Source organism: Typopeltis vanoorti, chromosome 15 (genome assembly GCF_054136105.1).
Source record: "Typopeltis vanoorti isolate ZY-2024b chromosome 15, IOZ_Tvanoo_1.0, whole genome shotgun sequence".
NCBI classification, from domain to species: Eukaryota; Metazoa; Arthropoda; class Arachnida; order Uropygi; family Thelyphonidae; genus Typopeltis; species Typopeltis vanoorti.
In genome coordinates this window covers 16,803,288-16,826,014 of record NC_143563.1, presented here as the reverse complement: position 1 = coordinate 16,826,014, position 22,727 = coordinate 16,803,288, and the positions used below count along the sequence as shown (strand labels likewise).

Sequence of the window (22,727 nt, the reverse complement as noted above, 5' to 3'; positions counted from 1 at the left end):
TGTATCTGCATATGCTTCATTTTGTATCCATTATATTTTTGTATAGCATCTAAGGACAACACTGAAGTATTGATGAAACTATTCAGGCTGTTAAAAGTAATGCCTAACCTGAATGATGTCAAATAATGTATGTTTTCTGTTTATATATATTATAGTTAGAAAGCAACAAACAAGTTTTGCTAGTACTTGAATGGAATGGAATTTTTGAGATATATTCAATTATATGTAAACACTAATGACATAAATGTTTTTAAAGTTGTTTATAAATCTTTTTTTTTAAAATAATATGAAATTATTTCAGGAAGTTAGGACTAATGATTTGCAGATTTTAATAAATTAATTATTCAGAGTATGTCATTTTTTTGGTACTAAATATGAATGTATGTTATAATTGGCTTACATTTTTTAATTATTTGAACGCTGTAACACTTTTTTCTCTTTCCTTATCCATTCTAGTCTTCATGTAATCCAGAAAACATGAAATGCAAAGTGTGCAATGAACAAGTGAGTATTAAAAAATCATAAAGCATCAATTAAGTATTTAAAAAAAATAAAATATTTACTCAGTAAAAAAGAACAGGGATTTAACATGTTCAATTCAGGAAGTGTTTCACATGTTTATTGTACTGTGGGACTCATTACCCTTTGTGTGCCACTTCTGTGTTGTGGGTGGGCTGAACTGATGCAAAGTTTATACAGCATGTTAGTTGCAACCCTTTCGGTAGAATTTTATTGCTGCTTATTTGGATGCCACTCTGTGTCGGGCTGGTAGGCGACCTCACTGACACAAAGTTTATGTGGCATGTTAGTTGCAACTCTTTTGGTAGAATTTTATTGAAGTTAGCATTTGTGATTTGTCTTAATGACGTTAAAAATTTCAAATGCAATCAAACAAACACTTATTTCATGTAATTAAAAATTTCGACAAATGTTAGGACAATTGTTTTTAGTTAACATATTGTGTTTGGTGGTACAACAAACGGTTTTGCTTGAATCTGTGCAGCGTACTTTCTGTGGCAGGGGGCATGTTTCATTACTTAGTGCTGTTTTTATCCCCATTGCCTCTAATTGCACTATTTGTTGACAAATATATTACAGAACAGACTGCAGATATCATCATCATCATCAAATTCCTGCCATATACCCTCAAGGGGTGTACAGGATATGATAGTACTATATGAAAAATCATCATCATCATCAAATTCCTGCCATGTACCCCCAAGGGGTGTACAGGATATGATAGTACTACATGAAAAAATTATATCATTACTAACTTTCTATCTACAATTTTCCTCCAAATCAGTCTGTTACTTGTCAAGACTCCAACATTATCAGATCTTATATTTCTATCGTCTAAGGCACTTTGTACATTATCAATCCACCTATATCTTGGTCTTCCTCTGGGTCGTTTTGCTTCCAACCTGGCAGAGAACACTTGTTTTTCTAATCTTTCTTCGCCCATTCTGTTTAAGTGACCATACCACCTGAGATTAGCTCTGCTAACGCATTCCTTGATGCAGACAATGTCAAGTTCTTTCCTAATATCCTCATTTTTAATATGATATTGCCATTGATGCCATCTGTTCACACCTCTAATCTTTCTCAGGACTCTCATATCTGCGGTCTCTAGTCTTTGGTCAAGTGTTTTACTTCTGACCCAGCTCTCAGATCCATAAGTTAAAACTGGTTTGAACAGTCTTGTATACAGCTAATTTAGTGTTCCGACTAATTTCTCTCTTATTCCATATGAATTTATTCAACTGACTACCCATCATACCAGCTTTGCTGATTCTGTTGTCTATTTCCATATTTAATTTACCATCTTCAGTAAAAATCGTGCCTAAGTAGCTGAAATGTTTTACTTGTTCCACAGGTTCTCCATTCACAACACAGACATTGACATTTTCAATGATTCTGCCTATTTTCATTGTCTTTGTCTTTTTATTGCTGTCCTTCATACCATATCTATTACAACAGCTATTCAATTTAGTCAGAGAATCTTGCAGACTTGTAGCGGATTTATTTAGAAGTATAACATCATCCGCATAAAGCAAAGAGCTGATCTTAACATCTCCAATTTTGATATCATGTTTAATACCACTTTCCTTCATAATGTGATCCATATAGATAATGAATAACAGAGGGGATAATGTACATCCTTGTCTCACACCAGATTTAACATTAAACCATCTTCCTGTACTTCCTTCAATTCTAACTGCTATATGAAAAATTTACATCATTAATAACTTCCTATCTACAATTTTTCTCCAAATCAGTCTGTTACTTGTCAAGACTCCAACATTATCAGATCTTATATTTCTATCGTCTAAGGCACTTTGTACTGTATCAATCCACCCATATCTTGGTCTTCCTCTGGGTTGTTTTCCTGCCAACCTGGCAGAGAACACTTGTTTTGCTAATCTTTCCTCGTCCATTCTGTTTAAGTGACCATACCACCTGAGATTAGCTCTGCTAACGCATTCCTAGATGCTGATAATGTCATGTTCTTTCCTAATATCCTCGTTTTTAATATGATATTGCCACTGATGCCATCTGTTCACACCTCTAATCTTTCTCAGGACTCTCATATCTGCGGTCTCTAGTCTTTGGTCAAGTGTTTTACTTCTGACCCAGCTCTCAGATCCATAAGTTAAAACTGGTTTTGAATGCAGAAGTTATATCACAAGTAGACAAAAGGTGTACTAGAATTTATTAGAAAAAGTAGACTAGAATTTATTAATAAAAATCTCTGGATGTGAGAAAGATGTAGAAATTTTTTTTTTCTTTAATGTATAATAAATTCAAGGTTAAAAAAAAAAAACTTCCTACATTTCATAGAATGATCATTGTTAATCTATCACAGAATGATTTTAAAAATGTTATAAGTATAAAATAGCACCGTTAATATCATTTTATTGCACAGGTTATGGTAAAGTACAATTTACTATTACCTTGTATTATCCATCAGCTAATGAAGATGTCAGGATGTATCCTGATTGTTATGTGAATATTTGATGTCATAGGTAAAAAATATTTGTAAACTACAGGGTTGACATTTTTATTTCAGTATGAATTGGAACGAGGCTATGTCTGGCTCCCAAGTGGTCTTACTGCAATACACTGGATTCAAACTATAAGTATTATCACAGTGATGGGAGGTGCTATTGGTGGAGCCTGTGCAGTTGTAAGAATATTTGACAGTGTTGGCTTACGAACTCTTGCAGTTGGTATTGCCATTCTTGTTGAATATGTCTGTTTGAGGTAAGATTTTAGTTTAATAAGGACTGTAATAGTAATAATTATATTAGTAAAAGCAAGATTTAATTTGATTGTCACTTTGCTTTGTTTAATACCATCTAGTGCTTTTCTGAAAATGGAAACCCATGCATACTTGACTATTTTTATTTTCATTTCTATTCCACTATGATTTATTGAATTAATTAAATATATATTGTACTTGAGAGAAATTATATTATTTTCATTCATTTCTCCCTAGTTGTAAACAAACGTTTGCATGTGATTTACTTCATAATGAGCCTAGTTGACCTCACTGCAAGTTGTCTTAAATATTCCCCAATACAAAATATACATCAGAGGATGATTATTTGCTTATCCTATAGTAAAATAAGAATTAAAACAAGAATATGAGTTTTTATTGGCACTTATAACATAGTAATGATTATTAGAAAAAAAAAATATTCACAAGAATAAAGAATAATAATTTTATTATTGTAAATATTTTGGTCTGAAACTAACTGGCCATCATCAGCATAATCACAAGATGAAGCTAAAACAAGAAACTCTTTTTCCATTCTCAGCCAAATGCTTACAGTGATGATGGCCAGTTAGTTTGAGGCTGAAATATTTGCAATTAAATTATTATTCTTTATTGTTGTGAATATGTGTTTCTAATAATCATTAAAGAATATGTTATCCTTTGAGGTAGCCAGGACAATTTGTAAGCAGTTGCTCTTGTTACACAAGTAGCTAGTCATCAAAATACTTCATTTGGAAACTTTTGTTTGCATACAGCTAAAAGTAAAATATGAATGAAAACAAAAATGTAGTATATTCTATTGAATTTTATCAGAAATTATGGTGATAAGTTTGTAGCGATGACTGAATCTTTGTCAAGGATTTAGCTTATGCAAAACTGGTCCACTAAAGATGAATGTATATATAGATAGGATTAATTAGACATGAAAAGAATCATTGGGGAGAATAGGTTGGAAGAGGAGGAGAAGCAGAGGATACTCCTATTCAAAGGTAGAGATAAAATAACACGTATTAGATTTTTGCAGCTGTCTGTTTGGTTGAAGCATAAGATGTTATCATGGCCCCTGGAATGTAGAGGGAAAGTGTGAGATGGTAGGTACAAATTAGTTATTTAACCTGTATCTAAAAGAAGTGGTAGTTGAAGGATTAAATGTGTGAAGGCATAACTGTAAATGGAAGAAATATAACACATTTAAAATATGCTGACAACATAATTATCACTACAGACAGCCAAGAAAAATTAGAAAATAACTTAACCAAGCTGCATCAAACAAGTAACAAATATGATATAAAAATCAATTTTAGTAAAACAAAAGTAATAGTAATAGGAAGAAAAAGAGAAGTAATCCAAATGAAAATAGGAAACAATAATGTAGGACAAGTAAAGAAATTCAATTACCTAGGCTTAGTGATCACTGAACATCTAGACTATTTCGAAACCATAAAACATAGAATCAATAATGATGGATAACAATGGGCAGACTACAAAAAATATGGGACAATAAAAGATTAAGCAAAGAACTCAAACTAAATATATATAAAACAATGATAATTCCTACAGTACTCTATAGCTCAGAATGCTGGATCTTAAGTAAAAAAGAAATGGATAAACTCAATGCTTTTGAAATGAAATGCGTAAGAAAAATCGATAGAACAAACTGGACAGAAAGGAAAACAAATGTAAAAGTCAGAGAACTTAACTTTAAAGAAACAATAATTACTGCACTAAAAAGAGCCAACTAAGCTGGTTTGGACATCTTTCAAGAATGAACCCAGAAAGACTACCAGACATATTAAATGGTAGAATTGAAGGACAGCCCAGCAGAGGAAGACCAAGAAAGAAATGGATTGACAACATTAAAGAAAGCACCTACTTAAACTCCATAATAGAACTACATAAAAAAACAACAGACAGAAATAGCAAATCAGCTTTGAGGAACTCAACCTGCCATGAGCAGATGAGAAGAAGAAGAAGAGAATGTAAAGTCCCTTCAAGAAGATGTAAATAGACTAGTAACCTAGACAGATAAAAGTGGATTTGCTGTTCTTATATATGTTGCTTAGTGTTAGGTTTTAAACTTCAGAGTGCAGAATTGTAATGCTACTTACTGTATTAGTGGAATTCTGCTTTAGGAGATGAATCAGATTCAGGATTTAGGAATAATAGTTGACATTAACCTAAAGTTTAGGGGAACATATTACCAAAAGTTATAAAGATCACATGGTGTTATTATTATGATAAATAAGGCACATAAGTAAATACAGGGAAGTTGTTATTCTATTTCTTAATTTGGATGAGACCACACCTGTACTGGTGTGCTTAAATTTTGGTCACCTGATTTCCATAGTAATGAGGAAACTCAGTAGAGAGGGTATAGGAGAGTAATCAAGGCATTATTAAGATTCTAAATTATTGATTATGATGAGAAGATGGAGTGTAAATTTCAGTTTGATGGGGATGAGGAGCGATTATGTTATAGAGACATGCAAGTTGGTGAGGGAATTTTTCTATATTAATAAGAATGGTGCAAAGAAAGGAGTGAGAAACATTTTTACATGGCTAAATTTCTTTACCTCTCACTCATCTCTTTGACTCTTCCACAGAGGTTTGTTAATAAATTGACAAATGCAGTTTGATGTAGTATAGTATAATATACTATATATATTCTTAACTATTATTCCAAAACTTTCTTTAATTATTATCAGTTAATTATGTTATTTTTCACAAATATTTATTTCATTCTCACAGTCAGTATCTGTGGTCATCATAGTCAACTTTATTTTCAAGATGTTGATAAAAAGAAATGGTTTATATATATCATACTAGCTAGTGAATTAGAAACTTTTAATACTGTGTTGGACCTTCTTTAGCCTGAATTATAGCACATATACAATTTGGCATAGATTCCACAAAGTGTTGGATTGCATCTATGTCTATAACATACCAGGCAGATGGCATGTTATAGACATACCATCTGCCTGGTATCAGACAGTCCTTTAACTCCTCAGATTTGATGGAAGAGGACTTTGTTCCCAGATTTGTTTTTCTAACATGTCCATACACACTTTCTCAGACAACAACTATCTCATTCCTGACAGACTATCTTTCCACTAATTAAACACCTGGGATATCTCACTTTTTGAGAAACCAATCAGCTCTGCTGTTTTCAAAATAGTGGCTTCAGCGAAGCAAGCCCAAAATAAGCCCTTTATCAAAACTCTAAAAGATTCTTTGTTTTTCCCATTGAGATCAACATTGTTGATGATTACTGATGGCAGCATTCGTAAATAACTGCATAGAACATGTGGTATTGCATGTGACCAAGTATTTTGCATATATGCTGCATAAGTGATGTTTACATACATCTGCATAAAGGTTTCTAAATCAATGACTGATATGTGTGATACATAGAGGAATCTATAAAGGTTACATACATTTTTTATTAGCCTTGAAAATAAGACTTCACTTGTATAATACACTTAATTGCTCCTCTCTCCCCTTTCTTGATGCCTCTAGTCCTAATAAAACTCTCTGATGTAAGCATCTTATAAATGTGTAATTATTCTAATCTTTTCCTGCAGTAATAATAATAGAATATCACTCTGGTATAGCTTATTTCATAGAAACATGATATAGCACAACTGGCACTTTATTGCCTAAGTAAATAATCTCTGCTTTCCATCCAACAGGTTGCTGGTTCAAGTCCCACTGTTGTGAATGCATGAATTTGATGATGGATGAATTTCATTACCCCAGCATATGATCACTATGCTACTTAGTGGAGATGTAAAATGGATTGAAAAAGTTCTACTCCACACCTGGTCGTAATATACCATATTTTTTGCCTTATAAGATTCGCTTTCTGAAAATTAGGATGCGTCTTATAAACTGATGCATCTTACAGTGTGTCTTATAACCGATGTGTTTATGTATGCACAGTGTATCCTTGCTTGTTGGTAATGCATGATCAATTCGAATAGTTGCATGGTCGCTAATGTCACAAAAAAAAAGCCCACTATACTGTTGTTTCATTATGCTGTATGGATGGGACAAAATTGCCACCTTTTTTTTTTTTTTTTTTTTTTTTTTTTTTTTTTTTTTTTTTAAAGAAAAACTTCCCAAAGGAGTTGACATTTATCCTAATTTTCAGAAAGCACATCTTATAAGGAAAAAAAAAAAAAAAAAAAACTGTATATTACAGCCAGGTGTGGAGTAGAACTTTTTCAATCCAATTCACATCTCCACTAAGTAGCATGATGATCATATGCCGGGTAATGAAATTCATCTGCTACTTAAATGCATTCACAACAGTGGGACTTGGACCAGCAACCTGTCTCTCCAGTTGTAATGAAACATGATCCAGAAGTGACATTCTCTGTGATCTTTTATACTTGGTCGGCACATATTTTGAGACTTTACTTTTTTTTTTTCCCTTTTCACTCTTTCCCAACATTTACTATTTAATTACTGGATCAGTTTATTCTTTTTGATTCTATTTTGTCAATAATTCCTTTTAAGGAGTTTTTAATATTTTAAGTTGACACTTATGTACTTCCTCTTTAAAACAGGGATTACCACTCAATAATATATTTTTAATTTGCAATTATAGTCTTTCTTGGTATACCTGAATACTTTTCAAATTACATCTCTACCTTTTCTTTGACTAATGTTAATATGTGAAATATTATGTGAATTTCTTTTTTAAATTTCTCATTTTCTGCTGATCCTTTTATAATAATATTATATTCTGAGTGATTACATATATTCTTTTATTTTTTCAGATTGCTTGGATTCAGTGTACTCGTTGCTTACCACCGTGCAAAATTCTCAGCTGTAAAAATAATGGGACGAAATTATGGTTCACATAATATAGAAGCAGATTATAATCCTCAAATACTTTCATCAGTGTTTTTAAGTCAGCAGTTAAAATGTCATCAAGATATAATGTCAGATTCAAAAATCATTCCAGAAAAAACATTACCAAGTAGCTCTGTTATAACGTAACTTTATTTTAAGGTAAGTGTGTTGAATTTTTGGAGTAGCTTAACAGATACTCCAAAATTGTGATTACTACATGAGTTGCATGACTAAGTTGAAAACTTGATTATTATACCGAGATTTATTTGTATAAATGCAAAAATATAAATTTCCATATGTGAATTAGTTGTTGATTAGCAAATCATATATTTTCATACTCAGGTAAATGAATAAGTAGGCAGGTATATGGGAAATGTGAAAATATATATAAATAAATATATATAAACTGTGAATGGAGTCCTTTTCCCTGAGATTAAATTTTAAATCTTATTTAAATATACATTGACATACTATTAAAACTATAACTATGTTCACTCTGATTGGAACAGTCAATATATGAAGTCTTGTTCAAAACTTTCAAGGACATAATTTTTTTTTTTTTTTTTAAATATTATACATGTTCCTGTAGCATATGAGCTACAGGAACATATCTCCTTTGAAATATTTTTCCTCCTGCCTTGGTACAGTGTTTCCAGCATTTTTTTCACTTTTAGAAGCATCTTTGGAATTGTTCTAAATGAATGACTTTGATTTGTGTGTCACATTCCATTTAATTTTGTTCACATCTTGGAACTTTCATCCTTTAGGTACAGATTTTAGTTTGGGAATAAAAAAAAAAGAAGTCACATGGGGCTAAATCTGGTGGTGGGTGAGTTATGACTATGATGTTCTTTTGAGCTAGAAACTTGATCCTAAGAAGTCTCAGCACAAGCTTTTATAGTAATCCTCCTCATTTCCAAATCGTCTGTCAAAATTTGATGACATGATCCAACTGAGATTCCTGTTTCACAGGTTAGCTCTTTAACACAAGTTACCAAATCATGATCGTGAGATTCGATGGTTGTCCAGATTGAGGATAATTTTCAAGCAAAGTTTGACCATCTCTGAACCACTTGAATATCTTTGAGCAGCTTAAGGCATTATCCCCAAAAGTTGTTTTAAGCATTTGATAGAATGAAAAAAGAGTGACTTAATACTACTTTGGAATCTTATGTCATTTATTTGTGCAAATTAATTTCATGAATGAAAAACTAAATATAATTATTTAACTCCCTATAGCAGACTCATAAGGACCATAGCAATATTTTGTTATAATGAATTTTCTTTAGAATAGCATTGTCTGTGGATTACAGTGTTTTGTTCTAGCAAGAATTGACTGTAATAACTACAAATAATTCAATTTGACAAATTTCTCATATTAACATTTATACCTTGTACTTCTTTGTCAGGAGTTACAGGCCTCATTGACTTCATAACAGAGGCTGTGAATGACTAGCTGTTAGGTGTTAGGATATTAAAAAAGAATAGATGAACATTTGTAAATTGTTCATCTACAAATACACATATTTATTAGGTAATATTTCAGTTTTTTTTAAATCTGAAAGTAAGAACAGTTGCTGTTTTACAATTTTGTTTAGTGGTTTAACTAATAGATGTGACAGATTTTAGACAAATATACAAATTTGATATTAGATATCATAGTTATGAATGAAACTCCTAACTTTAGCAGGATTTTTGGGATTAGCTATCTCTAATCCTCCTCATTTCCAAATCGTCTGTCAAAATTTGATGACATGATCCAACTGAGATTCCTGTTTCACAGGTTAGCTCTTTAACACAAGTTACCAAATCATGATCGTGAGATTTGATGGTTGTCCAGATTGAGGATAATTTTCAAGCAAAGTTTGACCATCTCTGAACCTTTTGAACCACTTGAATATCTTTGAGCAGCTTAAGGCATTATCCCCAAAAGTTGTTTTAAGCATTTGATAGAATGAAAAAAGAGTGACTTAATACTACTTTGGAATCTTATGTCATTTATTTGTGCAAATTAATTTCATGAATGAAAAACTAAATATAATTATTTAACTCCCTATAGCAGACTCATAAGGACCATAGCAATATTTTGTTATAATGAATTTTCTTTAGAATAGCATTGTCTGTGGATTACAGTGTTTTGTTCTAGCAAGAATTGACTGTAATAACTACAAATAATTCAATTTGACAAATTTCTCATATTAACATTAATACCTTGTACTTCTTTGTCAGGAGTTACAGGCCTCATTGACTTCATAACAGAGGCTGTGAATGACTAGCTGTTAGGTGTTAGGATATTAAAAAAGAATAGATGAACATTTGTAAATTGTTCATCTACAAATACACATATTTATTAGGTAATATTTCAGTTTTTTTTAAATCTGAAAGTAAGAACAGTTGCTGTTTTACAATTTTGTTGAGTGGTTTAACTAATAGATGTGACAGATTTTAGACAAATATACAAATTTGATATTAGATATCATAGTTATGAATGAAACTCCTAACTTTAGCAGGATTTTTGGGATTAGCTATCTCTGGTTAATTTGTGTGTGTGTGTACATATACAACTTTTAAACAAACTCTAGCATGTATAGTTACCCATAAATGTACCAATATTTATCTTTTTTTTTCAAAAGGTCATCACCTGAGAATGCTCACTCTTAAATGTATTGTGCTGTCAAAGTGGTTTTAACCTAAAAATCTTAGGTCTGGACTTTACCAGTTAGAAAAACATTTTGTGCTACATAAAATGGGTTCAAGAGTTGCATGTGGATTGTTATTTGTCATTGTATGTCAGAGTATTGTGAACGTGTATTATCTCATTCAAATTAATGAAAAGAGGACTGCTGCTGTTTTGTTGCACAAAATATGCTTTGTAACTAGCCATCATCTCTGTTAGCTTTATCTCATTATCATATTCAAATTCCTAATATGTACCCTCAGGGATGCATCTAAACATGTCTCACAGTTCCATAATAATGACTTAGTATAATTCTTACATATCATAACAATCAGTCCACCTGAATTATGTTGTTGATAGAAAACAGGATTGGTAAGAGTTAAGGAGAAGTTTCATATGATGAAAAAATGCAGAAAAACATTTCTTTATTGTTTGAGATGCATCCCCGAGGGTGCATATTAGGAATTTGAATATGATAATGATAGAATATTGGTAATAGTTAGTACGTAAACTAACTATTACCAATATTGTATGTAACTGTTGTGTATGATGATGTGTAACTCCCAGAAAATTAACTTCAGATAGATGGGTAGCATAATGTAGTTTTCTTTCTCAGTAAGATAATTATGTTTTTTGGATTATATTGTGTAACTAAAAGCATGTCTCACAGTTCCATAATAATGGCTTAATCTTCTTGCTCTTGAAGTCCACAGTTGTGCCTCTAGATTACATGTTATTTTTTTCTGTGAATTAAAACTTTATTTTTCTTTTTGCAGGTTGTCCATAGGAAATTTGTTTCGTAAACTTGGGTACGAAGTTACCAATGTATAATACTATAAGATAGTTCAAGAAGAATTAAACTTCATTGGAAGTTTTGTTCCATATTTCATCCATCTCACTGAAAAACTGTGAATAGCTGTAAAATAGCTACCAACCATGTTTATGAACTTAGAGAAGGAAAGTGTAATTTAAAATGTGCTGCTATATATAGACTTTTTTTTTTTTTTGTATTTTGTTTTGAGCCACTTTGTTTATTGAAAAACATGAATATGGTAAAGTTTACCAACCTTCCACAGTATGTCTTTCATCTTGAATCATATGTGTATGATACGAATTTGTTTAATTATTTATTTCTGGATTTTTTTCCCTGTATGTTCAGTGTTGTTCAATTTGTTTAATATTTATTAAATTGGTGCCACATTTGCATTGTTTAAGAAAGCATTTTTGCTTTTATGTGTAATATTTACTTAAATTGAAAAGAGAAAAAAAAAAGTGAAAGTTATTGGTATGCTTATTTCTTTATTGTATAAAGAATGCAAATTTAAGTTTTGGGATTCTCAATATATCAGATGGTGATATGTCATGTGACAGTATATGAGTAATAAATTAATTGAATGAATGAATAAATCCACCTAAATATTCATATTATAGGCAATGCAGGTATTTTCATTACAAGATACCACACCACCTTCAAGTATTGAAAAGTTCTATATTTGGTCTGTAGTGCAGGATGCCTGATTTATTCTTGTCGAGATCAAATATGGAACTTAGCCAGTCTTAGGTTTAGCATACTTGTAATGCATCCCAATGCTCATATTTTATTTTATGTCAGGGTTCTTTGATCAGTACTTATTTAATCTCATGTTAAAACATGAGATTAGATAAGTATTGTTCATTGATAAAATAAAAAATAATTTTTAGTTTGAAAAAATTGTTTAGTAAAATGAATATTATTATTATTACATCAACTCTCCTGGGATCACTCATTGAGGGGGGTTATACCATTAACAATTACATAAATTATATAAGAAATATTCATTATAACAGATGACTAGGATCAAACACCTCCATATTCGATTTTATTCACAATAACTAGGGTGGGGAGATTAAAGATACAGATTGAAGTGATTTTTTAAGTACTGTCATTTCCTACTTGTTAATGACTGCATACTTTTCTTTGAAGAGAACAGCAGTAATTGTGTTTTTAATGAGATGTAAGTTGACATCGCCGGCCTGGTTGGCCAAGTGGATAGTGTATCCGCTCTGCAGCTAAGAGGCTGTGGGTTTGAATCCCGCATAGGCATGCATGTTTGTGACACTCTCCCAACATGGACTGGTTCACTATGGGAGTAGTAGACCCAAACCTCCCGCAACAGGAGAGGCCCTCCCCCTGCAGTGGTAGAAATATAGGCTGTTCATTCAAGTCATCATCATCATCATCATCATCATCAAATTCCTGCCATGTACCCTCAAGGGGTGTACAGGATATGACAGTACTACATGAAAAAATTACATCATTACTAACTTCCTATCTACAATTTTCCTCCAAATCAGTCTGTTACTTGTCAAGACTCCAACATTATCAGATCTTATATTTCTATCGTCTAAGGCACTTTGTACCATATCAATCCTGGATGCTGACAATGTCAAGTTCTTTCCTAATATCCTCATTTTTAATATGATATTGCCATTGATGCCATCTGTTCACGCCTCTAATCTTTCTCAGGACTCTCATATCTGCGGTCTCTAGTCTTTGGTCAAGTGTTTTACTTCTGACCCAGCTCTCAGATCCATAAGTTAAAATTGGTTTGAACACTGTCTTGTATACAGCTAATTTAGTGTTCCGACTAATTTCTTTCTTATTCCATATGAATTTATTCAATTGACTTCCCACGATACCAGCTTTGCTGATTCTGTTGTCTATTTCTATATTTAGTTTACCATCTTCAGTAAAAATTGTGCCTAAGTAGCTGAAATGTTTTACTTGTTCCACAGGTTCTCCATTCACAACACAGTTGATATTTTCAATGATTCTGCCTATTTTCATTGTCTTTGTCTTTTTATTGCTAACCTTCATACCATATCTATTACAACAGCTATTCAATTTAGTCAGAGAATCTTGCAGACTTGTAGCGGATTTATTTAGAAGTATAACATCATCCGCATAAAGCAAAGAGCTGACATTAACATCTCCAATTTTGATATCAGGTTTAATACCACTTTCCTTCATAATGTGATCCATATAGATAATGAATAACAGAGGTGATAATGTACATCCTTGTCTCACACCAGATTTAATATTAAACCATCTTCCTGTACTTCCTTCAATTCTAACTGCTGACTCACAACTCAAATAAAGACTAAGTATTGCTTGATATAATACCCCATTGACACCATATAACTGCAGCGTATTGAATAGCTCCTTAGTTCATTCAAGTTGACATAATAAATACTTAAGATAATGTTTTATATGTTTAATTTACACCCAAACATTAGCCAGCCTGGTTGGCAGTGTGGTTAGTGCCACTCTCCAGCCAGGTTGTGGGTTCAAATCCTGCCATGAGTACAGATGTTTCTGCTTAAAGTGGGGAAAAAATTTCATTTCCAGTGTGAGATCATCACCCCCACTTATTTGAAGGCTTGAAAAAGTTCGATGTTAGGTCTCTGGAGCAGGGTTTCCAGATTATATTAAAAAAATACAAAAAGATGTATAAAATTAATATAAACAGAAATTCTTAGTTCACCTATGGTACTAATGTATTTATAGCAGAGGTCGGCAACGCAGTGCCGGGGGTCGCCATAGTGCACGCAGTGAATTTTTAATGCGCCCTCAGAGAAAATATTGTAAACTGCTTTGGAGCTCACAGTGATAATTTTGCAGTGTAGATCGCAGTATATCTGAGAGATACATTCATTACTAGTATGTAAGAAAACATAAAGAAAAAACACTGCAAATATAATACATGATGGTACAAATTAAGTAAATATTGAATCCAACATTATTTCATGGTCGAATATAGAAACTACAAGAGTTTCATGCCGAATATATAGAAACTAAAAATTTCGGCAGATGCAAGCATAAGTAGTGCCTTATGGGCAACTTGTAGTAAAGGTGGAGCAAGCTTCAGTCCTCTTTCCTTAGTATTTTCCATAAATGTAAAGCACATCTTGCAGAGGTCAGCAACCTTTTTAATATGAAGAGAGCAATATAAAATTTTAAAATTACTGAGAGCTCATGACACAGACATTTTTTCTCTCATTTCAGGCTTATAAATTCTATGATTACAGGGTGCTTAAGGGTCAAAGCTGTATAACATAGGAGACCACCACATAGCCTTTAAAGGAATGCAGAGAACCGACCAAGGCTTCTGACCTAATGTCCAATCCTCACCTTCTTGTAGTGCACCCTGTTGGATATCTACCTGGATACCGAACGAATGAGGATGGGATGGCAATTTGGGATTTAGCTGACCAAATTGCATTCTTATTGGCTTAAACCAATATACAAAAAGATGGTACAACATGACAAAATTTCATGCCGCCTGGGGCGTCGCCTGGTTAAACAAGGCTCTGTTTAACTCGGCGACAAGGTGCCTGCAGGTCACCTCTTTCTTTAAATTCCCTCCACAGTTGTTTATTTTTTTGCAGCTCAAGCTTAATGGTGTTATTCAACCATTTAACCCCTACTTGTTTTACTATTCGGACCCTAGGTATGCAAACCCATAACCTCCTATAAATGCGCCTTGACCACTTCCCATGTTCTATCGACATCCAGCCCTTGCAGTTGTACATGCCAAGGCACTGATCCAAGCAATCTCCAAAGCTTGTCATACTTGCCAGCATGGTAATTCCACATATACTCTGTCTTAATCGAAAATTCCACATCTTTAGCCACCTCCCAGGTCAAGACCTTATGATCACTCTCACCAATAGGTGGCAACATGGTCATATTCATTACAGTCAAATTCTCAGATGATATTACCAGGTCAAGCACTCTCACACCCCTAGTATTTTCAATTACATGCTGTCTCAGATAGTTATCCCTTAATAATTGAATAAAATCCATTTCCTTCCTCATATGTGTCCTCTTCTCCTTCCAATCAATGTTACCATAGTTGAAATCCCCCATAATAATTACCCCCCTTCCACTCATTTCATCAATTTGTTTATGCATACTATCCCCACCATCTATTCCATCACCTGGTCCATAGCAGCACCCAACTGTATATTTTGTTCTGCCAGTCTCAATCTCACACCAAATAGCCACAAATGAGCTCTTTTCACTGTCCTGCAATACAACTTCAATTCTCCTTGGCTTCAGTTCATCAGCCATCATCAATAACACTCCTCTCCTCATTTTATTCTTTCAGTCCCTCCTAAACACACTATAACCTACACATTTTGTAGGTTATAGAAGATATAGTTAGTGGGACAAAATGTCCCACTAACTATATCTTCTGTCAGCCATGTTTCACTAATGCCAATAACCTGTGGCCAGGAAGAGCCAATCAAGGCCAAAAATTCCTCCTTGTTCCTAATACTCCTGGCATTAGTATACACGAAATGCAGAGGTCCCTTTGTCCCACCCCTATCTTGATGCATTATTCTGACTATCCCATTCCGATTTCTTCTCCGCATATCCACCCCCCCCCCCCCCCGGTAGTTCTAGTTTCCCTGGTTCTGCACATCCATTTTCACTTCATTCAGCAACACTTTTTCCAGTCTCTGCACACCAAATCCATTCAAATGCATGCCATCCATCTTGTATAAATCATTTTGCCCATCAAATTCATTCCACACGTCCATAAATTCCACACCACACTGTCTGCATAACCTGCACATAGTCATTTGCGATTATGGCCCTCCTAAACTCCTCTCTGTCATACCGCAGCAACAGACTCACCATCCTAACTCTGTCACTCTTTTCTTTCGCTACCTTTAACAATACTTTCAAGTCCTTTCTCATAAAAAAATTATCTCCTTTCAATTCATTCGTACCCACCACAACTATCAATTCTTTCACCCTCTGTTTTTGCGCTCTAATACTCTCACATCCTTGAACTTCAGATCCGGTAAGTACGATTTAATTAAACTCCCATCTATCACTCCTCTTAATAACGAGTCACCATACAACTAGCTAAAGAAAGTCATGGGAGGATTTTGGCTAGAACATAGAAAATAAATATCAAGAAGGTGATAAGATATTCTGGAGAAGCTTAGACATGGAGGAAAGAGTGCTGTAAAAGGAGTTAGAGATTAGAGATGATAAAGCTGACATGAAAACAGGAGAAAAGATATCCTTGAAGTATGGAGTAATTGCTTCGAAAAATTGCTAAATGAAACAAGCAGTGATAGCACAGTGGTAAAAAAGACACTCAACAGGCATGCAGTTGGGAATACATATCCATACATGAAATAGAAAAAGCCATCAGAGGCTTGAAATGTTGAAAGGCAGCAGGAGTAGATGATATTCAACCAGAAATGCTGAAGTGTGGTATAAAAGTCTTACAGTGGCTGCACTGCATAGTTCAGAAAGCCTGGACAGAGGAACGAATTCCCGATGATTGGAGTAGAGCTCTCATAGTACCCATATATAAAAAGGGAAATAAAACTGAATGTGAACCTACTGAGTGTTACCGATAAGATATATGCAAGTATACTTGATAAACGGTTGAGAAGAATTGTGGAAGAAACGCTTGGTGAAGAACAAGCTGGATTCAGACCAAATAGAGGTTGTCAGGATCAGATCTTCACTTTATGACAAATAGTTGAGAAAGCATGGGAATATAACGAAGATCTGTATTTAAGTTTTGTCGATCTGGAAAATGCATATGACAAGGTGCCAATAGAGAAGCTATTCAATACGCTACAGATATGGTGTCAATGGGGCATTATATCAAGCAATACTTAGTCTTTATTTGAATTGAAAGTCAGCAGTTAGAATTGAAGGAAGATGGTTTAATGTTAAATCTGGTGTGAGACAAGGATGTACATTATCCCATCTGTTAGTCATTATCTATATGGATCACATTATGAAGGAAAGTGGTATTCAACATGATATAAGAACTGGAGATGTTAATGTTAGCTCTTTGTTGTATGCAGTTTATTTATTTCTAAATAAATCCGCTACAAATCTGCAAGATTCCCTGACTAAATTAAATAACTTGTAATAGATAATAGATATGGTATGAAGGTCAGCAATAAAAAAAAAGACAATGAAAATAGGGAGAATCTTTGAAAATGTCAACTGTGTTTTTAATGGGGAACCTATGGAACAAGTAAAACATTTTAGCAACTTAGGCACGATGTTTATTGAAGATGGTAAATTAAATATGGAAATAGACAACAGAATCAATAAAGCTGGTATGGTAGGATGTCAATTGAATAAATTCATTTGGAATAAGAGAGAAATGAGTCGGAACACTAAATTAGCTGTATACAAGACAGTGTTCAAACCAGTTTTAACTTATGGATCTGAGAGCTGGGTCAGAAGTAAAACACTTCACCAAAAACTAGAGACCGCAGACATGAGAGGCCTGAGAAAGATTAGGGGCGTGAAATGGCAATATCATATTAAAAACGAGGATATTAGGAAAGAACTTGACATTGTCAGCATCCAGGAATGCGTTAGCAGATCTAATCTCAGGTGGTATGGTCACTTGAACAGAATTTGCGAAGAAAGATTAGAACAAGTGGAGGTTAAGATGGCTTTTGGCTTAATGTTTGAAGTAATTCGTTGCTTCGTAATTTTCAGTTAGTTGAACCAGTTTGCTGGGGTGTACAGATTCTTTTGAAAAGAACTTTGTTGCTATAGGTCGTAGGAAAGTAAATATAGGGCACATCTGTGTCCCGATGGAGTTGCATATATTTCTGACGAACCATAGAGCGTTTAGGATCATTCATGGACATTTATTTTGCACTCGTAATTTTAGAATATTAGTATCAGCAGTATGGCTCCAAGCCGGAGAAGCGTGAGTATAGGAGGAACTATCAGTTTGTAGATAAGTAGTTTGATTCTGGTGTTTAGCTTACTGTTCCTGTTGATTAGAGGATAGAGTTGGGCAATAGCTTTTGATGCCTTTACACAGAGAGCCTTGGCATGGCAGCTGAAAGTTAGCCTTTTATCCAGTAGTACACCAAGGACTTCTGTTTGCCATAGGATTTTTGTGTTAAACTGGAAGATGTACCCTTTAGTAAGCATTAGTCTTCTGGGGATTCACTTGGGGTGGGATCTCCATTTGGAGAACCATTTTTCAATCAGTAGTAGGTTTTCTTGCAGTTTTTTGATGGCAAGATGTGGCTGTAGAGATCTGGCTAATATTGCTGGATCATTCACATTGAGGGCTATGGTGGATGACAAGGGACTGTGCAGGATATCAGACATGTATATGGAAAACAGAATTGGAACTAGTAAGGATCATTGTGAGATTCCAGCCAAGATATGTTTGTGCTGATACTGTATTATTGATCTTGATTTGCATACTCTTGCCAAAAAGATATGATTTAATTAGATGAACCATTTCCAGTTGAGATTAGTTTATGCAGACATCTGAAATGGCAAATTTTATCTAATTAACTGGCTATGTCAAGGAAAACAGCTCCAGAGCATTGATGCCAATTGAGATGTATTCGACTAGTCTGTGTATCTGTTTGTGTGGTACTATGGAATTGATGGAACCCAAACTGCTCTTTAGGAAGAATGTTTAACTTGTGTATGGAGGCTTGGAATCTGGTAAGAATAACTTTTTCTGCAATTTTACCCAAATTTGAGATAAGGCAGATTGGCTAATAATTTTGAGGGAGGTGCGGGTCTTTTCTGGTCTTATGGATTAGAATTATATCTGCCACCTTCCAACAGGAAGGGAAATGTTTGAAACGGAGGATGGAATTAATTATATTGGTCAGATAAATAATAGCTATATGAGGCAGCAGCTCTGTCACCTTGTTGGTGATGCTGTCAGGTCCAGGAGCCTTTTTGTGTTTTAATTTCTCGATTATGTCATATATTTCTGATAGTAATGTGGATGCAATTTGATTGGAGCAGGTTACAGAAGATTTTATTGAACATCTGACATGTAGATGGGATTGAAGTCTAGATGTTCATATGAGGGTTTACATTGCTTGTCTAAGTTTTCTTCTATTGCTTCGGTTTTATCTGCTTATTAGTGTCATTGGAGTGGATGAGGTCCAGATGTGTTTGGAGATGAGGAAGAGATTTGTTTCTGATCTTTCTGATAAGATTCCAAATGAAGTGATTCAGGATTGTCAGGAGAGATAGAAGTCAATCTTTCTTCCTAAAGTTGACTTATATATGCTTTAAGGGTATCTCACTGCAGAATTGAGCCTATTCAGGATTGGAGTGTCTTGAGGTGCACGGGTATTTTAAAACCCTTTTTCTAGCCTTATTTTTCTCCTTGATCAGGTTCATGATATCTTCTGGTAAGTGGTTGGGCCTGAGGGCAGTTGTGGAAGCTTTGGATTTTATAAGTGGAACAGGATCAATATATTTCGGAAGTACTTTAGTCAAACCTTTCCCATGATATGAATGAGCGTGATGGGGGTAGACAGTTTTTCTTGGTTCCCAACTGTAGCAGTATTGGATTATTATCAGATGAAAGATCATTTAGTGTCATTAAACTGATGGAGTCACATTCTGCAGTATGACTATGTCCAAGACATCAGCAGTGCCATACATATTATGATGGGTAGGTTCAGTGGGATTTTCACAACTGCGTTGTTGGATCCTGTATAGTTAGCAAGTATGTGGCCATTTCTGTTGGTAGTTCGACTGTTCCGAGCGGGATGCTTTGCGTTTAAGTGATAACTGGCTCTCTGATGCCCAAGATGGCGTCCAAATCAGAGGAGAATAATGATTTAAATGAAGGATTGTATGCTGCATAAATTTTTTGTCTGCCAACCAAGCTAGTGAGAACCTTTACACCCGTAACCTCAAGATTAGTGGTAGGTGGGATGTTTACAGAGTGATGATTAATGTAATTCTTGAAGAAAATGGCAGTGCCGCCGCCTCTGTGGGTCAGTTCTGTATAGATAATATCCCCTGATTTTGGGACTGTCCAATGATCTCATATGCGTTTCACTTATCAAAACTACATCCGGTTGTAGCTTTTGTAACAAAGTATTTTCAGGACTAGGGCAACTCACATAAGGAAGCTAAGACTTCACATCACTTGCCTTAGTATCTCATAATGCAAAGCAGATCTCCTTGAGAACATGTAGAATGCTATGCATTTTGGGAAGGGTCACTATCCAGACCGGTTTCGACCTTTATTGAGTTCTCTTCAGTGGGAGCCAGACCCAGAAGTGATATTAAGGTTGAAGTAATGCAGAAGTCATATTTTCATATACAAGTTGCCAAAAGGTGTCATATCTTATTATTAAATTACTCTGGATTAGACAAATATGAAAGTTATTTCACTTATATATAACTTGATTCCCACTGAGGAGACCTCAATAAAGGTCGAAACCAGGCCGGGTAGTGACCCTTCCACAACGTATAGCATTCTGTATGTCTGCAAGGATATGTGCTTTGTATCATGAGATACTAAGACAAATGATGTGATGTTTTAGCTTCCTTATGCGAGTTTCCCTTGCCCTGAAAATACTTGAGGTGCAAACTTTGTTTGCTTATACTTGGATAAGATTAAAACAACTACAGTATATAATTCCTTGGTATCTTTAATTTATAGTATAACCAAGTAAAACAACCACCAGTAGCGAAATACATCAAACAAGTTAGGAATATTCTGAGAGTAAAACCTATTGGATTGAACACAGTTCGAGCAATGAACTCTTGAGCTATACTAGTGATCCTATACACTGCTGGCATAGTAGATTGGACAAAAGAAGTCCTGGACTAATTAGACCGTGAAACTGGAAAATTAATGACTATGCATCATGCATTACATCCACGAAGCGATGCTCACCGGCTATCCACAAATAAGAATATGTTGACGGGCTCTGCTGCAAGGAGATGTTGAAGAAGAAAAAATTACGAGACAATAGCACTGAGCAAATGCGTCAAGTCATCTCGCAAGATGGCTTCAAAAAGCAATAGGAAATAAATCCGATCACAAAAAGGAACAACAAAATAACTGATATGTGTGCTAGAAAAATAAACCCTCGCATGGCCAATTTCTCCGAGTCATTGAAGAAAAATTGACTTGATGAAGAGGTGCAAGAGCTACAATACGGTTATGTTAAACACGAAACTGAAGGATTTATTCTAACAGCTGAAGAATAGGCATTGAAAACTAATGGGATCAAAGCAAAAATTGAGAATCAATAACAACAACAAATGGAGACTATGCAACCAGAAAGATGAAACTGTAGAACACCTGATCAGTGCATGCAGCAAGATAGCTCAAACTTATTATAAATGCCGCCATGATCAAGTGGCCAAAATAATTTCAGAAAAAATTTCACGCAAAATAATTTCATGCAAAAATTTTGGGTTTCCTACTTCTGATAACTGGTAGCAGCATAAAATAGAGGCAGTATTGGAAAACGAAACAGAAAAAATTCTCTGCGATCTTAGAATTCAAAAGAAAACGAAAAAATTCACTTAATATATCGAGATTTGGCAATCGATGTTGGCCGACTGTTGCTTAAACACATGAAAATCATCACAATTGTTATCAGTGAGCATTGTGCAATTTCAAACAGCTATCTAACCATCATCATTATTATTATTATTATTATAAATTGAAAAAGTCAGCTAATGCCTTTTATTCCCGTATAAGGAGTACGCGAGATGGATTAAGCCGTATCCAACTTTTTTTCGGGGGTCAACTTTCACCAGTAGCCAATCAGAGATGGCTTGCCAAAGCCTATCACGAATACCGGTGTCCGGTAAAGACAGGCGACTGACAAGAGCCGCCATCTCGTAATCTAACCCTAACGCAATATTTTAAATGTCTGAAATAGTGTGTGTTCTAGGGTCGATTTTCATGACTTTGCTGAACGAAAAACCTGAGTCTCCGGGAGTAAACTAGGCAAATTGTGGGCATGGGAAAATGGATCTCAGTAAATGTAAAGTGTCATTAACTCGACGTGATTAGAAATCTAGTGTCGTGTTTTTTTGTGGGATTATGTTAGAAGAAACTGATGAGGCTAGGG

General features: G+C 34.4%; 1 protein-coding gene across 4 annotated transcripts in view; it reads left to right on the top strand.

Annotated features, from left to right (window-relative positions):
- The window catches only part of LOC150098421 (uncharacterized), a 215,367-nt gene extending 203,274 nt beyond the window's left edge, over positions 1-12,093 (top strand). For all 4 annotated transcript variants that reach the window (XM_090404580.1, XM_090404581.1, XM_090404582.1 and 1 more), the window contains exons 12-15: positions 457-504; positions 3,068-3,261; positions 8,059-8,293; positions 11,588-12,093. In XM_090404580.1, coding sequence (XP_090260706.1) covers positions 457-504; positions 3,068-3,261; positions 8,059-8,281 — 465 coding nt within the window. In that variant the 3' untranslated portion in view covers positions 8,282-8,293; positions 11,588-12,093. The remainder of the gene's footprint in view (positions 1-456; positions 505-3,067; positions 3,262-8,058; positions 8,294-11,587) is intronic.
- Positions 12,094-22,727: the final 10,634 nt, after the last annotated feature.